General features: G+C 58.4%; 1 protein-coding gene across 2 annotated transcripts in view; it reads left to right on the forward strand.

Annotated features, from left to right (window-relative positions):
* Positions 1–19725, forward strand: part of ROBO4 (roundabout guidance receptor 4) — a 97065-nt gene that overhangs the window by 54822 nt on the left and 22518 nt on the right. For both annotated transcript variants that reach the window (XM_065570598.1, XM_065570599.1), the window contains exons 14-15: positions 2430–2768; positions 17839–17952. In XM_065570598.1, coding sequence (XP_065426670.1) covers positions 2430–2768; positions 17839–17952 — 453 coding nt within the window. The remainder of the gene's footprint in view (positions 1–2429; positions 2769–17838; positions 17953–19725) is intronic.

The following is a 19725-nucleotide window of genomic DNA, read 5'->3' on the forward strand; positions in this document are numbered from 1 at the left end:
ACCTCTCGCTGCACCTTCAGGGCAAAGTCAGGACCTTCCGCAGAGAAGATGACGCTCCATGTGTGGGATCCCGGGAGCCCGGCCGCAGGCCGGCTGAGCTCCATGTGCGGGATCCCAGGAGCCCGGCCGCGGGCTGGCTGAGCTCCGCGTGCGGGATCCCAGGAGCTGCCTTTTCTGTTCTTCCCATGGCATCAGGGAAGGAGGCAAAACGGGTTCTCTGACTAGGGAGAGGGTGATTTTCTGCTGGGTTTTGCTGTGAGAAATTCAGGGCTGGTCTCCCTGATGTTCCCCCGAAGGCTCCCCGGAGGACTGGGGAGCTAGCAGTGGGGGTGGGGCCTGGTTCATTGCGGGGGAGGCGATGGAATGTCTGGGGTTCCTGACTGGGGCCTTTCAGCTTGCACTTGAATGCCACGGGTTGGGGGATGGGGAGGGTGAGAGCTCCAGATGGGGGTGTGGGCTGTGGGGTGGGGCCAGAAATGAGAGGTTCAGGGTGGGGGGGGGGCTCTGGGCTGGGGCGGGGGGTTGGGGTGTGTGGTGGGGTGCGGGCTCCAGGAAGGAGTTTGGGTGTGGGAGGGGGCTCAGGGCTAGGGGTTGAGGTGTGGGAGGGGGTGAAGGTTCTGGCTGGGGGTGTGGGCTCTGGGGTGGGGCCGGGGATGAGGGGTTTAGGGTGCAGGAGGGGGCTCTGGGCTGTGCCAGGGGGTTGTGGTGTGGGGTGGGTGCAGACTCTGGGATTGGGCCGGGGATGAAGGGTTTGGGGTGCAGGAGGGGACTGGGGGCTGGGGTTTGGGAGGGGGTGTGGGGTGCGGGCTCCAGGAGGGCGTTTGTGTGCGGAAGGGGACTCTGGGCTGGGGCAGGGGGTTGGGGTGCGGGAGGGAGTTCAGGGTCCCGGCAGCACTTACTGCAGCTCCCATTGGTCACGGTTCCTGGCCAATGGGAGCTGCTAAGCCGGCACTCGGATGCCGGCAGCGGGCAGAGTCTGCCTGGCCATCCATGCGCCTAGGGGCCGCAGGGACCTGGTGGCCGCTTCCCGGAGCCTTGTGGAGCCAGGGCAGGCAGGGAGCCTGCCTTAGCCCCAGGCCCCTGCTGCGCCACCGACCAGATTTTTAACGGCCTGGTTGGCGGTGCCAACCGGAGCCGCCAGGTCCCTTTTTGACCGGGCGTTCTGGATGCCTGGCAACCCTAGCTGTCAGTAAAGCAGCTAGCACAGAAACAGGAGGCAGCTTGCCCGAGGTCCCGGGAGAGCCAGGAAGGGAACCCCGGTCTGCAGGCCAGAGTCTGAGCCACAAGCCCCATCCAGTGCTGCTCGTGAGCCCTGGGCAACACTTGGTGCTAGTGCCAGGGGTCTGGCCCTGGGCTCCGCCACACCAGGGAGGCAGGGTGGAGAGCTGAGGGCTGGGTGTGTCTGTGGGGCGGGGTGGAGAGCTGCGGGCTGGGTGTGTCTGTCGGTGCGTGGGGCTGGGGGAGGAGAGCTGCAGGCTGGGTGTGTCTGTGGGGCCGGGGGCAGGGGGAGAGCTGTGGGCTGGGTGTGTCTGTGGGGTGGGGGGCAGGGGGAGAGCTGTGGGCTGGGTGTGTCTGTGGGGCGGGGGGCGGGGGCAGAGCTGCAGGCTGGGTGTGTCTGTGGGTTGGGGGGAGGGCTGTGGGGTGGGTGTGTCCATAGGGCGGGAGGAGAGCTGCGAGCTGAGTGTGTCTGTCGGTGCGTGGGGCTGGGGGAGGAGAGCTGCAGGCTGGGTGTGTCTGTGGGGCCGGGGGCAGGGGGAGAGCTGTGAGCTGGGTGTGTCTGTGGGGTGGGGGGAGAGCTGCGGGCTGGGTGTGTCTGTGGGGCCGGGGGCAGGGGGAGAGCTGCAGGCTGGGTGTGTCTGTGTGGCGGGAGGGGGGAGAGCTGTGGGCTGGGTGTGTCTGTGGGGCGGGGGGGAGAGCTGTGGGCTGGGTGTGTCTGTGGGGCGGGGGGGAGAGCTGCAGGCTGGGTGTGTCTGTGGGGCGGGGGGGGAGAGCTGCGGGCTGGGTGTGTCTGTGGGGCCGGGGGCAGGGGGAGAGCTGCAGGCTGGGTGTGTCTGTGTGGCGGGAGGGGGGAGAGCTGTGGGCTGGGTGTGTCTGTGGGGCGGGGGGGAGAGCTGTGGGCTGGGTGTGTCTGTGGGGCGGGGGGGAGAGCTGCAGGCTGGGTGTGTCTGTGGGGCGGGGGGGAGAGCTGCAGGCTGGGTGTGTCTGTGGGGCCAGGGATGGGGGGAGGGGAGAGCTGCGGGCTGGGTATGTCTGTGGGGCAGGGGGGAGAGCTGCAGGCTGGGTGTGTCTGTGGGGCCAGGGATGGGGGGAGGGGAGAGCTGCGGGCTGGGTGTGTCTGTGGGGCCGGGGGTAGGGGGGAGAGCTGCTGGCTGGGTGAGGCTCATGGAGCCGGGAGCCTAACACAGCGTCTCTCCCCTTTCTCTCTGCAGCCGTGTCCTTTGACAGGCCGAGCCAGAGCTCCCAGATCCCGGCCATCCCACGGGGGCCCGACAGCAGCAGCCTGTACAGGGTGCTCTATGTCGACCTTCCTGCCAAGGACATGCAAACCTTCCACCGCCCCCCGCTGCCCAGCACCCCTGGCCCTCACCGCAGAGCCGCGGAGCCCGGGGGACCCACCGACCCCAGGCTCGGGCCCCGTTACAGGCAGAGCCTCGGCATGGAGAGCAGCTGTGCGAGGGGAGCCGAAAAGAGAGGGCTGTGGAAGCCAGCGGGCCCCGGGCCCCCCAGCCTCACCCTGCAGGGACCCTTGGAGAGCAGCAGCAAGAGAGGTAAGGGCTGCGTGAAGTCCCAGCTGGGAGCTAGGGGCTCTGACCTCAGGGTGGCTGGGCCTGCATTCAGGGGCTGCAGGGTGCCACGCGGGCACACGGGCCTAGCGGGAAGGGTTGGCGTTTCCCTCCTGATCCACTGACCCCGTGGCAACGCGCTGCCCTGCCATACTGCGCCCTGCACGTGCTGACACCAGCCCAGACGCCGGGACCGCCATCGACCTTAGCCTGCCGCAGGCCCCAGCAAGCTCAGCCTTTCCCCGGTGTGGCCATCCCACTGGGCGTAAGCCCCGCCGAACAGCCCGGCCACAGCCCGGTGCCGTGCCCCTGGCATTCCCACCCCCACCCCCCCAAGGTCTGGGCATGGGCCTGCCCCCCAAACCAACCCTGCGGCTGTTCTGCTGGCGTCACAGCCCAGCTGGGCCTGCCCATGGAGGGGACTCGCCCAGGCGCTCCCCTGCCCCAGTGGTTGGCCATGGCCTTTCTTCGTTCTTTGCCCTTGTCCTGGCTTCACACCGGGGTCTGGATCTGCACCCGGGACGAGCCCTGTGAGCTCCAGCATGGCTCCCAGCAGGGTGTTGGGAGAAGGGCAGCGCACTGGCCCAGCCGGTCCCTTCCCCAGGCCCTGCGACACAGGAGGGCGCCGGAGGAGGGGAGCAGCGGGAGCGCTGGCAAGTGTTGTCTGGCTTCCTGCGGCACTGGCTGAGGGAACACGGGGCTGGTGTGTGCCCCGGGGAGGGGGCCAGGACCACACTGACAGCAGGGGGTCAGGAGCCCAGTCTAGCTGTAGCACAGAGCAGCCCCCTCCCCCCACACCTCTGTGCTCTGAGTCCAATGGCTGAACAACCCTCGGGCAGCGCAAAGTATTGCTGGCATCGTACCCCCCCATGCCCTCAGCAACAGCCCTGCCCTGCGTCCCCTCAGCCTGTGCCACCCACTGTTGCGGAGTATGGGGGAGTCAGGGCCCTGCACCCCTCTTCCCGAGATTCACTGCGACTCTCAACCAGCCAGTAAAGCAGAAGGTTTATTTAAGGACAGGAACACAGTCTCAAGCAGAACGTGTAGGTACGACCAGACCCCCTCAATTAGGTCCCTCTGGGAGGTTCAGGGAGCTTAGACCCCAGCTTGGGGTTCCCTGCGTTGCACCACCCAGCCCAAACCGAAACTAAACTCCCAGCCCCTCCCGCTGCTCCTCCCCTTTGTTCAGTCTCCCGGGCAGAAGGTGTTAATTCTCCCCACCCCCGTTCCTGGCTCAGGTTACAGCTCAGGTAGCTTCCTTCAAGGGAAGTCCCACATCCCCACTGCAATCCCCCTGCAACATTCCCAGGTCAAATCTGCCCTGCTCCCAGCTCCGTCACATCTCTCCCCCCTTCGAGACTGAACTGAGCAGGGTCACTCTGACCAGTGACCTGGGGAAGTTCAGGGCTCCCTCTCCGGGACAATGCGTCCGCTATTAGGTTGTCACGTCCCTTCACATGGACCACGTCCATGTCATAATCCTGCAGGAGCAGGCTCCATCTCAGGAGCTTGGCGTTGGCTCCTTTCATCTGGTGCAGCCAGGTCAGGGGAGAGTGGTCGGTGTGCACGGTGAAGTGACGCCCAAAGAGATATGGCTCTAGTTTCTTGAGGGCCCACACCATGGCCAGGCATTCCTTCTCGATGGCCGCGTAGTTCTGCTCCCGGGGTAGCAACTTCTTGCTCAGGTACACGATGGGGTGTCTCTCCCCCTTTTCATCCTCCTGCATTAACACCGCCCCCAGTCCTGTGTCTGAGGCGTCGGTGAACACCATAAAGGGCTTGTCAAAGTCTGGGTTTGCCAGAACTGGGCCACTGACCAGAGCCTCCTTCAGCGCCCGGAGAGCCTCCTGGCACTCCTCGGTCCAGACCACTTTGTCTGGCTTCCCCTTCTTGCACAGCTCAGTGATGGGGGCGGCTATGGCGCTAAAGTGGGGCACGAACCTCCGATAGTACCCTGCCATCCCAATAAAGGCTTGGACCTGCTTTTTGGTTTGAGGAGCGGGCCAGTCTCTGATCACCTCCACTTTGGCTGGTTCCGGCTTTAGGCAGCCGCTTCCCACCCGGTGGCCTAGGTAGGATACCTCAGCCATCCCCACCTTGCACTTCTCCGGTTTTACGGTCAGCCCAGCCTTCTGGAGTCGGTCCAGCACTTGTCTAACCTGGGATATGTGGTCCTCCCAGGTCTGGCTAAAGACACAGATGTCATCGATATACGCCACGGCAAAACTCTCCATCCCCCTCAGTAGCTGATCCACCAGGCGCTGGAAGGTGGCCGGCGCTCCCTTGAGGCCGAAGGGCAGGGTCAGGAACTCATAGAGCCCCAGAGGGGTGACAAAGGCCGATTTCAGCCTGGCATCTGCATCCAGCGGCACTTGCCAATAGCCCTTTGTAAGATCCATGGTGGTAAGGTACCGAGCACCTCCCAGCTTGTCTAGGAGCTCGTCCGGTCTGGGCATGGGGTAGGCATCGGCTACAGTGATGGCATTGAGCTTCCGATAGTCCACACAGAACCGGATCGACCCGTCCTTTTTGGGGACCAGCACCACCGGCGAGGCCCAAGGGCTGGAAGACGGCTGGATCACCCCCAAAGCCAGCATGTCATTGACCTCTCTTTCCAGGTCCTGAGCAGTTTTCCCTGTGGCTCGGAAGGGGGAGCATTTTATAGGCGGGTGCGATCCTGTCTGCACCCGGTGGACAGTCAGATTAGTGCGTCCAGGCTGGTTGGAAAACAGCTGTTGGTACAGATGCAGCACCCCTCCGATCTCAGCTCGCTGGGCAGGGGTTAGCCGATCAGAGAGGGGAATTGCTTCCAGGGGGAAGCCAACTCTTGTCCCAGGGAATAGATCTACTAAAGGGTCATCTCCCTGCCCCTCCCACTGTCCACACACGGCCAACACCATATTCCCCCTGTCATAATATGGCTTCATCATATTCACATGGTACACCCGGTGGTGGTGTGCCCGGTTCGACAGCTCCACCACATAGTTTACCTCGTTTAGTTGCTTGACTACCTTGAAGGGCCCTTCCCAGGCGGCCTGGAGTTTGTTTTTCCTCACGGGGATGAGGACCATCACCTGATCCCCAGTGGCGAAGGCGCGGGCCCGTGCTGTGCGGTCATACCAGACCTTCTGCTTCCTCTGGGCTCTGGCCAGATTCTCCCTGGCCAGGCCCATGAGCTCGGCAAGTCGTTCCCGGAAGGTCAGGACATACTCCACCACCGACTCTCCGTCAGGAGTGGCCTTCCCCTCCCATTCGTCTCTCATCAGGTCCAGGGGCCCCCTTACCCGCCTTCCATATAGCAGTTCGAAAGGCGAAAACCCGGTAGACTCCTGGGGTACCTCCCTGTACGCAAACAGCAGGTGAGGTAAGTACTTGTCCCAGTCCTGCGGGTGCTGATTCATAAATGTTTTCAGCATCATTTTTAGCGTCCCATTGAACCTCTCCACCAGCCCGTTGGATTGGGGGTGATATGCTGAGGCCCAGTTGTGCCGGACCCCACATCTCTCCCACAAGCACCGGAGTAGGGCCGACATGAAGTTGGACCCTTGGTCCGTCAAGACTTCCTTGGGGAACCCCACTCGGCTGAAAATGGTCAGCAGCGCATCCGCCACAGTGTCTGCTTCAATGGACGATAAGGGCACTGCCTCGGGGTAGCGGGTGGCGAAATCTACCACCACCAGGATGTATTTCTTCCCAGACCGGGTCGTCTTGCTGAGAGGTCCCACTATGTCCATGGCCACCTTCTGGAAAGGCTCCTCTATGATGGGCAAAGGTCTCAATGCTGCCTTCCCCTTGTCCCGGGCCTTCCCCACCCTCTGGCAGGGGTCACAGGATCGGCAGTACTGCCGGACGTTGGTGAAGACCCCGGGCCAGTAAAAGTTCTGTAGCAGCCTCTGCCTGGTGCGCCGGATCCCCTGGTGCCCTGCGAGAGGGATGTCATGGGCCAGGTACAGTAGCTTGTGGCGAAACTTCTGGGGAACCACCAGCTGCCTCCTGATCCCCCACGACTCCACTTCCCCCGGGGGAGCCCACTCTCGGTACAGGAACCCCTTCTCCCACAGGAACCTCTCCTTGCATCCTCTCCTCATGGTCTGTACCACACTGAGGTCAGCCAGGCCCCTTAGCTTCCGCAGGGAGGGGTCCTTCTGCAACTCGGCCTGGAACTCGGCGGCTGGGGAAGGGATGGGGACCTGCTCCCTCTCGTCGGCTGGGTCGGAAGCCCCAGCCACCCCGCGGCCTGTCCTTGGGTGTTCCCTCCCCACCCGGGAAGGGTTCGGTGCCTCCGGTGGGACATCCTTCCCAAGGTCAGGGCGTAGTGCCCCTCGCCGGCTCTGGCTACGGGTCACGACTAAGGCGGTCTGGGGGCTGCTTGGCCAGTCCTCTAGGTCCCCCCCCATCAGCACCTCAGTGGGCAAATGGTGGTGCACTCCCACGTCCTTGGGGCCCTCCTTGGCCCCCCATTTCAGGTGTACCCTCGCTACGGGAACCTTGAATGGGGTCCCGCCCACCCCGGTCAGGGTCAGGAAGGTGTTGGGCACCACCCGATCTGGGGCCACCACCTCGGGCCGGGCCAGTGTCACCTCTGCGCCCGTGTCCCAGTATCCATAAACTTTCTTCCCATCCACCTCCAGGGGAACAAGGCACTCGCTCCGCAGGGACAGCCCCGCGCCAACCCTGTAAACGGAGAACTTTGAATCCGGAGCATCTGGCCCCCCAGAGAAGCTGGCCGGGGGCCCTTCTCTCTCTTGAGCAGTTGATAAGCTGCCAGCCCCTCTTGCGTGAGAAGCCTGCCCCTCGTCCGTCTGGGCCTCTACCAAGTTAACCCGGTGCGGGTTCGGTCTGCTCAGTCTGTCTTTGAGCTTGGGGCACTGGGCCCGAACGTGGCCTCTTCGGCCGCAGTAATAGCAGCTCAGGTCCCGTGGGTCCCCTCGAGCCGGTCGGTTGTCCCTGATGCTGGGCATTCCCCGTGGGAGGGGATTCCCCATATTCCCCCTTTGAGAGGTCCCAGGGTGACTCTCTCTCTGCATCGCGGCGGGCCTGTTCCTTTGGGGCTCCTCCCTGCCACCCCCTGACCGGCTCTTTACAAACTCATCAGCCAGCTGCCCGGCGTGTCGCGGGTTCTCTGGCTTTCTGTCCACCAACCACAGCCTCAGGTCGGATGGGCACCGCTCATACAGTTGCTCCAGTACCAGCAGTTTAATCAGGTCCTCCTTCGTCTGGGCCCCACCAGCCCACTTGCTGGCGTATCTTTCCATGCAGACGGCTAGTTGCAGGTATGAGATCTCAGGGGTTTTATCCTGACTCCGGAACCTTTCCCGGTACATCTCAGGAGTCAGCCCAAACTCTCGTAGCAGGGCCTTTTTGAATAGTTCGTAGTCCCCTTTCTCTGTCTCTCCCAGTTGGCGGTACAATGCCACGGATTTGGGGTCCAGTAAGGGGGTAAGGACCCGGAGTCTGTCCGTGGGATCAACCCGGTGCAGCTCGCAGGCCGTCTCAAAGGCCTCCAGGAAGTCATCCATGTCCTCCCCCTCCTTGTATGGGGCCATGATGCACTTATCAAAGCTCCGTGCAGTCCTGGGTCCCCCCTCACTCACCGCAGTCGGGGGTTCGCTGCCCTTCAATCTCGCCAGTTCCAGGTCATGCTGACGCTGTCTCTCATTCTCCTGTCTCTGTCTCTCATTCTCCTGTCTCTGTCTCTCATTCTCCTCCCGTTCACGCTGATGCTGTCTCTCTTTCTCCTCCCGTTCACGCTGATGCTGTCTCTCTTTCTCCTCCCGTTCACGCTGATGCTGTCTCTCTTTCTCCTCCCGTTCATGCTGACGCTGTCGTTCACGATCCTCCAGCTCTCTCAGTTTTAGCTCTTTCTCCCATTCCAGCCAATTCCGCTCCCCGGATGCCGAACGTCGCCGGGAGGATCCCCTGCTGGCCGGCGAGCTTCGCCGGGAGGGTCCCCTGCTGGCCGGGGGGCCACGGCGCCTTCGGTATTTGCTGGGCTCCTCCCCACCCCTCCCCTAGGCATAGGAAGGAGGGGTCTCGGGAAGCCCTCAGCAGCCGGCTGACCACTCCCAGCTGGGACAGACACTGGTGCCTGCGCTGCATTTGCCAGGCTGCTTCCCTGAGACACAGGGATCAGTTCATTCGCGCGATCTTCCGCCTCCAGCTGGGCAATGAGCTGTTCTTTGGTGAGCCTCCCAATGCGCAGCCGCCTCTGCTTGCACAGCTCCACCAGGTCGCTCTTAAGCCGCTTGGCATACATCTTCCTGCTGGCCACTCACTGGCCTGTGTGCTCACAGCTCCCCACAGTTCCCAGGGGGACCCCTAGTGTGCCAGCCCTTCTCGAGGTCACCACCTCTCTGCCAGGGTCGAGCTGCAGACTCCTCCGCCCCTGGGACCACTCCCAGCCCCTCCCGCTGCTCCTCCCCTTTGTTCAGTCTCCCGGGCAGAAGGTGTTAATTCTCCCCACCCCCGTTCCTGGCTCAGGTTACAGCTCAGGTAGCTTCCTTCAAGGGAAGTCCCACATCCCCACTGCAATCCCCCTGCAACATTCCCAGGTCAAATCTGCCCTGCTCCCAGCTCCGTCACACCCACCACCACTGTCCCACATGCCAGCTGCACCCTGTCCTTGCATCCAGCTCCTGGCAAACCCCAGGGAGGGAAACGCGTGCTGATCCCAGCAGCCTCACTGCCTTCAGAGGGGCTGCCAATGTGGGAGAGGGAGGCTGCTGAGGAAGGGGTGCTGAGGGAGGCTGGAATTTAATTATCTCCAGAGTTCAGGGACAAGCTAGCACCAGGGAGGTTAGAGAAAGCCCATGGACCCTGGTTACTTGCCACGAGCTGTGCGGTGAGCGCTCCCTCCCTGAGCTGCCCCAGGGTGCTGTGCCGTGCTGGGGTGCAGGTCGCTGGGTGACAGCGTAGCCGCTCCTCCGTCCCAGGCGCTGTCTGCACCTTGGGCCCCAGCTGCTCTGCCTTTGGGGATTTCAGCCAAGACAAGTGCATCCAGAGTCCAGTTCGGGGGGAGGCAGCACCGGGGAGTGACTTTGGCCCCCGCCCCAGATACGTGCTCTTGAGTGGGCAACAGGGACACTACATGCTGTGGGGAGCCAACACCTCACCCCAGGACAGTTGGCCTGGCCAGTCTAGCGCAGGATTCACTGGTGGAGTGAGATCCCCATGTGATGGGATCCCCCCGGGGTGCCACCTGAGACTGGGGTACCAATGAACCCTCTGACTCACGAGCCTGGGATCCCTTTCCCACTGTGCTGCTCCCGGTCCTACACTTCCACCAGCATTCGCACAGATAGGGACACTCCCAGCTGGAGTTATCTGCAGGCTCTCTGACCAGCCACTGCATGCACCAACAACAGAGAGGCTACCTCCAAAATAACCACCAGCTTCCCAGCCTAGGACCCCCCCGCCCCCCCCATGCCGGAGTATAAACCCAAAATTATACCATCTTGCGCTGCACAGCGGACTGTACAGTGCAAGCCCCTCAATGTGGACAGGAAATGCAACAGCCCCTGCCCCTTGAGCTAAGATTCCCAAGCACTTCATTCCAAACTTACTGGTTCAGATTAAAACAGAAAACAAGTGTATTACCTACAAAAAGATAGATTTTAAGTGATTATAAGGGATAGCCAACAGATCAAAGCAGATCACCTAGCAAATAAACAAAAACACAAACTAAGCACTAGAAAGATAGGATATGAATTAGCAAATTCTCACCCTGGCTGATGATACGAGCAGGTTGGCAGATTCTTAAGGCACAAGCTACACTTGTTTTGCAGCTTGGACGCCCCAGGGTTTTCATACACAGGCTAGAAATCCCTTAGCCTGAGTGCAGCACTTCCCCAATTCAGTCTTTGATCCGCAGGTGTTTTCCGGAGTCCTCTAGTGTGGGGCGCAAAGAACAACCGATGATGTCACTCCCTGCCTTCACAGAATCATAGAATCATAGAATATCAGGGTTGGAAGGGACTTCAAGAGGTCATCTAGTCCAACCTCCTGCTCAGAGCAGGACCAATCCCCAACTAAATCATCCCAGCCAGGGTTTTGTCAAGCCTGACCTTAAAAACCTCTAAGGATGGAGATTCCACCACCTCCCTAGGTAACCCATTCCAGTGCTTCACCACCCTCCTAGTGAAAAAGTTTTTCCTAATATCCAACCTAAACCTCCCCCACTGCAACTTGAGACCATTGCTCCTTGTTCTGTCATCTGGTACCACTGAGAACAGTCTAGATCCATCCTCTTTGGAACCCCCTTTCAGGTAGTTGAAAGCAGCTATCAAATCCCGCCTCACTCTTCTCTTCTGCAGACTAAACAATCCCAGTTCCCTCAGCCTCTCCTCATAAGTCATGTGCTCCAGACCCCTAATCATTTTTCTTGCCCTCGGCTGGACTCTATCCAATTTTTCCACATCCTTCTTGTAATGTGAGGCCCAAAACTGGACACAATACTCCAGATGAGGCCTCACTAATGTTGAATAGAGGGGAATGATCATGTCCCTCGATCTGCTGGCAATGCCCCTACTTATACAGCCCAAAATGCCATTAGCCTTCTTGGCAACAAGGGCACACTGTTATCCAGGGCATACTCATATCCAGCTTCTTGTCCACCGTAACCCCTAGGTCCTTTTCTGCAGAACTGCTGCCTAGCCACTCGGTCCCTAGTCTGTAGCAGTGCATGGGATTCTTCCGTCCTAAGTGCAGGACTCTGCACTTATCCTTGTTGAACCTCATCAGATTTCTTTTGGCCCAATCCTCTAATATGTCTAGGTCCCGCTCTATCCTATCCGTACCCTCCAGCGTATCTACCACTCCTCCCAGTTTAGTGTCATCTGCAAACTTGCTGAGGGTGCAGTCCACGCCATCCTCCAGATCATTAATGAAGATATTGAACAAAACCAGCCCCAGGACCGACCATTGGTGCACTCTGCTTGATACCGGCTGCCAACTAGACATAGAGCCATTGATCACTACCTGTTGAGCCCGACGATCTAGCCAGCTTTCTATCCAGCTTATAGTCCATTCATCCAGCCCATACTTCTTTAACTTGCCAGCAAGAATTCTGTGGGAGACCATATCAAAAGCTTTGCTAAAGTCAAGGAATAACACGTCCACTGCTTTCCCCTCATCCACAGAGCCAGTTATCTCATCATAGAAGGCAATTAGGTTAGTCAGGCATGACTTGCCCTTGGTGAATCTATGCTGACTGTTCTTGATCACTTTCCTCTCGTCTAAGTGTTTCAGAATTGATTCCTTGAGGACCTGCTCCATGATTTTTCCAGGGAGTGAGGTGAAGCTGACAGGCCTGTAGTTCCCCGGATCCTCCTCCTTCCCTTTTTAAAAGATGGGCACTACATTAGCCTTTTTCCAGTCATCAAGGACCTCCCCCGATTGCCATGAGTTTTCAAAGATAATGGCCAATGGCTCTGCAGTCACATCCGCCAACTCCTTTAGCACCCTCGGATGCAGCGCATCCGGCACATGGACTTGTGCTCGTCCAGCTTTTCTAAATAGTCCCGAACCACTTCTTTCTCCACAGAGGGCTGGTCACCTCCCCCCGATGCTGTGCTGCCCACTGCCTTGCAGATCTTTAACATATGGTGGGACCCTTTGTCCCAAACTCAGTTTGTGGAAAAACACGGACATCCCAAGATGGAGTCCAGAGTCATGTGGCCTGGTCACATGCACTTGCATACCTTGCTGAGTCATAGCAGCCGTTACTTACAGGCTGTCTGGAAAGTTCACAGGAAGGTTAAGTTCTTCCAGGGTCCATTGTCTTTGCTGATGGGCCATCAGCACTCTCTGGCTTCTTCATTGTTGTACCAGAAAGGCTAGTTGTGGGTGTCATCCAGCATAAGCACGATTGAAATACAGACATATAGTCAATATTCATAACTTCAGATACAAAAATGATACATGCATACAAATAGGATAATCATATTCAGCAAATCATAACTTTTCCAATGACACCTCATGTCAAGGCTGAATCCCCACTCTGTTACTTTGAGTACAGAAGTGGGGCCCGCAAGGATTTTGAAAATTAATACTGGCCGCTCCAGGCTTGTATTAAACTCCCAAGTTTACAGCTTTTCTCTGACCTTGGCTTGGTAAACGCTGCCACCACCCAAATGCAAAAAAAACCCTTGGACTCAGGAAGGAGCACTGGGGAATTCCTCCCTGTGGGGTACCCTCAAGCCCTTTCACCCCCCTCCGGGGAAGAGCTGAGAAAGAAAACAAAGGAAATTAGCTGCTGCTACCAGCTAATCAAACAACACGTGCACAAACCTCTTAGGACACCAAAAATCCAATCCTGTTCTTAAAAAGGGTAAATGTTATTAAAAACAAAGAGGAAGAAAATACATCTGGAACTTAGGCATTTTGCTAAATCGTAAAAGAAATAATTACAAAAATTAAGCATCGAGATAGCTCTCTTGAGGTTCAGCTTAAAGGTTGCAAGCAAAACAAAAGCATCTGGGGTTAGCACAGAGGAGATCCACAAGCCAAAATAAAGAAATAAACCTAATCGTGTCTATTTAAACATGCCCTGTCCAATGATTTCTTCTAGGTATGGAAGATGAATTTTTATACCTGGTTCAAGCCTTACACAGCATTGCAGCTTAAAGCATTGCTGCTCTGTGTCTCCTCCGGAGAACAACAGACAAAGAGAAAGTTTATTTTCCAATTTTAAAAAGTTCTAGCTTCCCATTGGCTCTTTTGGTCAGGTGCTCACTTTTTCTTTTTCTTTTTCTTTACCTGGGGGACTTTTTAACCCTTTACAGGTAAAGCAAGTAGAGAATAGCTACGAAGAGGGATTTTACAGCTCACTGGCTGGCTGGGTGTCCATCAAAGGGAGCTACCCCCCCACATACTTCATTTATCACACTTCACATGACCCATCTGGTACAAAATGCTCCATAATTATACCATAATCATATCATAATAATATTACTGTGAAGAATATGGGGTGCAGTGTCACATCCTGTCCCTCCTGCCCTACAGAGTTCCAGAGAATTTAAGGTCCATCAGGATCACCTGCTCTGACTTCTCCAGAGACCCTCATCCAGGTGCCCTGTCATCTTGCCCAGTAACTGGTGTTTGCCTGGGTGCTGAGCCTAGCTCTTTCCGACCCAGGCCTCTAGGAACACCTGGCCTAGGTGCTGGAAATAGGGGTGCTGGGGATGTTGCAGCACCCCCTGGCTTGAAGTAGTAATAACAACTCAAACACATGGTTTCCACCTTCAACACCCCCACTATAAACATTGCTTCACTGACACCTGGTTTCATAGGAAGTGAATTCACTGATTTCCGTGGTCGAGGAAGGACGGTTGAACAAAGAAGATGATTGAGTTCATAATCTCTCATAGCTGGAAATCGTCCATCAGCAACTGCAGAACTCATCGGTCTGCCAAGCCTGGCAACAGCGACCACTAATTAGTCTCTGCACGTTTCTGTCTTAGATTAACGAGCATAGGCAAAGCGACGATTGGGTTACCAGAATTCAAATGATCCAACCTAAAATTCAGTAGCATTCGAAACCGCAGTGCAACTGAAATCTCAAACAGGGTTGAGACTGCCAAAGTATACTGGTTCTCCCTCCGCCTGCATGGGCTTCAGATCCCAGATAACAGGTCCACAGGAATGCCACAGATTCCTGCTGCCTGGTTTCCCTTATGTGTCCACTCTGTGGATTTTGGTGGATTTGCCAGGATCGTTTTGCATGGAATGGGTCAACTCAGCAACAGCCTTAATGTCAGGGTCCCGCAAAGCTGAGAGTGTATTTACCAGCTGGCTGACATGTTCCCTCCAGCGTGCCACAGACTCCACCTCTGCACTGAGTAGCTGATCAGAACTGGAGTCGATCACACCAAATGAAAGCTCTTTCTTGGGGGTGAGCTCCACAAGTGTTTATAGAAGGAGGCCACGTTGTTCCTGGCAGAAGATTCCTCGAGGATGACAACTTTGACTCCCATAAGAGCTTTGTGGTCATATTGCTATCGGGGCCGGCTCTGGCTTTTTTGCCGCTCCAGGCAAAAAAGCCTCCTGCCGCCTCCCGCCCCCCGGCGGGGAGCGCAGCAGGGGAGGGCGCCGAGCCCGGCCGCGGCCCCGCTCTCCTCAGCCAGCCAGAGCACCGGGGGAGGGCGGTCCCGCCCGGCCGCAGCTCCGCTCTCCCCGACCGGAGCGCCAGGAGGAGGGCGGAGAGCCTGGCAGCGGCCCCGCTCTCCCCGACCGGCCGGAGCGCCAGGAGGAGGGCGGAGAGCCCGGCCGGGGCCCCACTCTCCCCGACCGGCCGGAGCGCCAGGAGGAGGGCGGAGAGCCTGGCTGGGGCCCTGCTCTCCCCGACCGGCCGGAGCGCCGGTGGAGGGCGGCCCCGCTCTTCCCGGCCGGCCGGAGCACCGGGGGGAGGGCAGCGAGCCCGGCCGCGGCCTCGCTCTCCCCGGGTGAGCGCCACCCCCCTCCAGGTGCCGCCCCAAGCACATGCCTGGAGGGCTGGTGCCTGGAGCCAGCCCTGATTGCTATGACTATCCTTGATCCCCAAAATGGCTAAGAAGCCCTGGATCTCCATTAACACCTTAGCCGTGTTTGAACAGTGTGGCATGGCTCATTTGGGAGGTGATATGGTCACGTGTTGTAAGCTAAATAACATTTGTAATCAAGCAATGCACAAAACACGGACTGAAACAAGACTGAAAAGAAGCTGGACACCAGTCAGATGAAGCATTTCTGAATATCAAAAATATCAAATGGTTCAAACTCAAGTTGAATGAAGAGACCCATTTTCTAGCTACACAGGTCCCGCTCTCTCAAACAGTCGCCCAGCGCTCTAAGAGGACACGGTTATCTGCTCCGAATGCCTACCAGCTTCCCTGCAAAAATCACCTTCGATTTGGAGCTGGACGGAAAGGACGCCCTGGAGGACCTACAACACGATGGCTGGATGCTGTTGACAGACACCTGTCCCTCACTGGCATCCTACCCTGTCACGCGCCAGATTTGGCTCATCATGGAGTCGCAAACACGTTCAGGGATCTCTACGCTGGCCAAGCTACTAGACAATCGCAATGATCCCTTCTGGTCTTCGAATCCATGACTCTAGGAATCCGCATGGCCCTTCCCTGTACTCTGGGGCCAGTCAGGGCGCTGCTCAGCACCCATGTAAGGGGATGTCTGCGATTGCAGTACGGGCAGATCTAGCTAGATCGAAGCTACCTTGGGGAGCAGCAGCAGCGAAGTTGCGGCAGCACCAGCAGAGAGTGTATCCGGGGTCCTGGGTGGGCAGGGCTAGCCTGTACCACCCCCATGCTGCAATGGCTTCACTGCTGCTGTTACCTGACCTTGCTTTGATCTAGCTAGATCTGCCCTTTCTGCAAACACACCTGCAGCTGCAGTGTAGACAGACTCATAGGCTTGAAAGTTATATCGGCATAGCTACGTGAGTCAGGGGTGTGAACCAACCACACCCTGACCGGGGTAGCTCTGCGCACCTAACAACCGGAGTAGACACAGCTATGCTGACAGAAGAGGGCTTCCATTGACATTATCAAGCTGTCTGGAGTGGCTCACAACCATGAGTGCCAACCCAGGGCAGACTGGCACAAACCAGGGCACAAACCCCAAACGGGTGCTGTGTTTCACAGTTAGAATTCACCAACCCAGTGACAAGTGTGAACTCCTCCAACACTGTAACAGCCTAACCATGGAGTCACAGACAGTCCCCTTGGGCACTCCAGTCCATCTTGCTTTTGTGATAGATGGTCCCTTACACCAAAAACCACAACACTCAGGTTATCTCCAGTCACAAAGGACAAGTCACTTACCCCAGGTCAATGACACCTCAGATCTCAAACCCAAGACAACGGCTGTAGCCAATCCTATAATAAACTAACTAAAGATATATTGGAGAAGAAAAAGAAATGAGAGTTAAGGACAGGGTTAAAGCGGTAAACACACACACAAATGAGTTACAGTCTTAGGTTCTAAAAGGTAACAAAAGTTTCTGTAATCAGCAAGCTCTATATGGCCTCGCTCTTGCGTACCCTTAGAAGTCTTTGCCCCGCACAGTTCAAGCAGCATAGAGATAAAGTTCCTTCTGGCCAGGCATTTTTATTCCCTTCCCCCAGAGTTCGAAGGGATGGGACGAGCACGTCTACTCTTCAGGGGTATGAGGGGAGCAATCAGCGAAGTCTTTCGTGCACTGATGTCCCACAATGGCTTGTCTGGTGTCTGTAGACCTTTTGTGTGGGCAGCAGATAACGCCTCTTGTGGTGAACGAGTATTTCACACCTGGCCGTGCTTCCTCATGACTCGGGGCTTTGCAGGTTCATAGCAAACGCTTCTCTAGTTACAGAGAAAATACGTAAATGTTGCCCTGTAACATGGGATACAGATGTTATATGTGAGATGGACACATGCAGCAACTCACAAGCATGTCATAAAGTCCCAACACCGAACACATTATAGCTCTAACATCCGTTGTAACAATGCTAACACACTGGTGAGGCAGGCTGGTTTCCAGCTGGGCATTTGTCAGGGAGGCCGGGGGGCCTTGGCGTGAGCTGGCACCTGGCCTGACAGTGTTGCAGACATAGCTAATGTTCTCTTCTGCCAACGTTGGCTGCATCTACGGGACACGGCTGTGCCGGGATAGCTGTGCTGGTGTAGTCTCCACAGTGTGGCTGTACCCCAAGCCGGGGCAGCCTGGGGGCCCTAGGAAGCGAATAGCTGTGGCACAGCGTCCACCACCCCGTCCCAGCGGTGCTGGGGGCAGAGCAGGGCAGGCCGGGGGGACTGCGCAGGGGGATTCCCAGGCTCAGTCACAGAGTGAAGTCGAATGGGGACTGGGCCCAAAACCTCCTCACAGGTTCCTCCATGCTTGGTGACAAGTCCAATGCAGCAGCCACTGTCGCGGGCCAGATTCCAGGCACCACCACTGGCTTCAGTGGGCTCACCCCCGTCTGCACAGCTCCAGCTGAGAGCAGGTCTGGCCTCAGAGGGGCAGCTCTGGTTATCCCCCACCACTGTCCCACTGCTCACCCCTCCTCTCCTTCTCCCCCAGAGCTGCAGCAGGCGCACAGCACCCCTGTGCTGTCACCCAGCCTCCCGGCATACTCCACCAGCCCTAGCAGAGCGCCCAGCACCAGCAGCTCAGGAAAGCGTCACGCAGGCAAAGGTGAGCAAAGCCGCGGCCTGCCCCACGGACCCTCCTCCAGCCCTGGTCCCGGAGCGCTGAGGCTGCAGCACCAGGCCAGGCTGCCCTTCCCCGGTAGCCTGGGGGCTGGAAGGGAGGGGCGCTGGGGAAGGTCAGGACACCTGGAACTCCAGCTCTGCAAGGCAGCAGTGGAGTGCAGAAGAATTTCCTGGGTGCTCTGCAGGCCTGTGAGTGCTATGGGACCTTGTGGGACACTGCAGGAAGTTTGGGGGAGATTGGGTTCACCCATGGGGCCCTGTCGTAGTCTGGGAGGTGCACGGGGGGCTGTTAGCCTACAAGGCTCTCTGGGGGGTGAGGCTGTGTTAGCGGAGGAGGTGGTGCTGGACGGCTGCATTAGTGGCAGGAGTCTCTGGGCACTTTGTTAGTGGGAGGTCTGGGGGGCTGTGTTAGCAGGCGTGTCTCTGGGGGGCTGTGTTACCCTCTGGAGCTCTTGGGCTGGGGAGTGTCTGGGAGGCTGCATTAGTGGGGGAGTTTCTGGGGGGCTGTGTTACCCTGTGGAACTCTCCGGTGGGGGGCAGGGGATGTAATATTCCCTGGTCTTCCGTGAACCTCTGGCCATGAACCCAGGGCCTTCCCCCTCCACACACTGCGGCTGGCTGGAGCCATTTGCTGGCATCACTTCCCCGACAGTTGGTGGAGATGCCCGGGGGCCAGCCTACTTGGCCCCGACTGGGGCTCATGCCTAGCCAGGGAACTCAAAGGCTGGGCTTGTCTGGGGCCTGGAGACTCAGCCTCCTCTGCTGCTCCCTAGGGACTCTCACTGGCCCCCCATGTCTCCCCTCGGGTACCCCCAGGCCCCTCTCCTGCTCCTCTGTACACCCCACCCCCACTCCCTCACACTGCCAGACGCTCGGGCTCCCCCAGCTGCCCTCATCCTTCGGCACTTGCCCCCTCACTGTCCACATGCTCCTGCTCCACCTTGTCCCCTAGGGCTGGTCCCCCTCTGCCGCCCTGGCCCCACTCTCCCGGAGGCTGGGGGCAAGCAAGGGGAAGGTGTGGGAGCCTTGTGAGGTCTGCATGGCCTGGGGAGCTGCACTGGGAACCGTGGCCAGGTGCTGCCATCCCAGGCCGGGCCCCAGCGAGGGACAGCGGGACATCTGGCCTGCAGCTGGGAGCATGTCCCTGGCCTCTTGCTGCTGGCCCTGGCCACTGAGTGAGGTGGATTCCTTCCTTGGAGCATCTCTTGCCCCAGCTGCAGACACCTTCCTCCGACGCCACGGACCACGCTGAGCAGAGCCACCCTACCCAGAGGTACCTCTGGGATGGCAGCCTGGGCTGGCCTAGGGCAGAGCTGGCAGCATCCAGGCCTGGGCAAGATGAGGAGACTGGCAAGAGAAAAGGAGGCGATTCTGTAAGCCACCTCCCTGGGGCTCCAGGCCCGGCCGGGGGACGGCAAACGCCTGGGGGCAGGGCTGGAGTCTGTTACCCCCTTCCTGACCGTCCCCATGCCTGGGCTGCTGTGAACAGTTTGGAAATCCATTGCCTCTCCTGCGCTCCGTGCGGCGCTGAGCCAGCCAGGGCGGCCATGTCTAGATCTCACTGCCCAGCCACATAGAGCATCACTGCCCAGTGGAGAGACCAGCCGGAGTGGCTCTGCGTTCTGCCAGGGCTTGCACGACTAGAGAGTCGGCAGCAGGGGGCACCAGCGCCCCACACACAGCCGCAGCCGGGGCTCTTCGGTAGGGAATCCCCCAGCCCGGCCCTGCCCAGTGTTCATCCTATGCACCCCTAGCT

This window comes from Chrysemys picta, chromosome 16, assembly GCF_011386835.1.
Source record: "Chrysemys picta bellii isolate R12L10 chromosome 16, ASM1138683v2, whole genome shotgun sequence".
NCBI lineage: Eukaryota > Metazoa > Chordata > Testudines > Emydidae > Chrysemys > Chrysemys picta.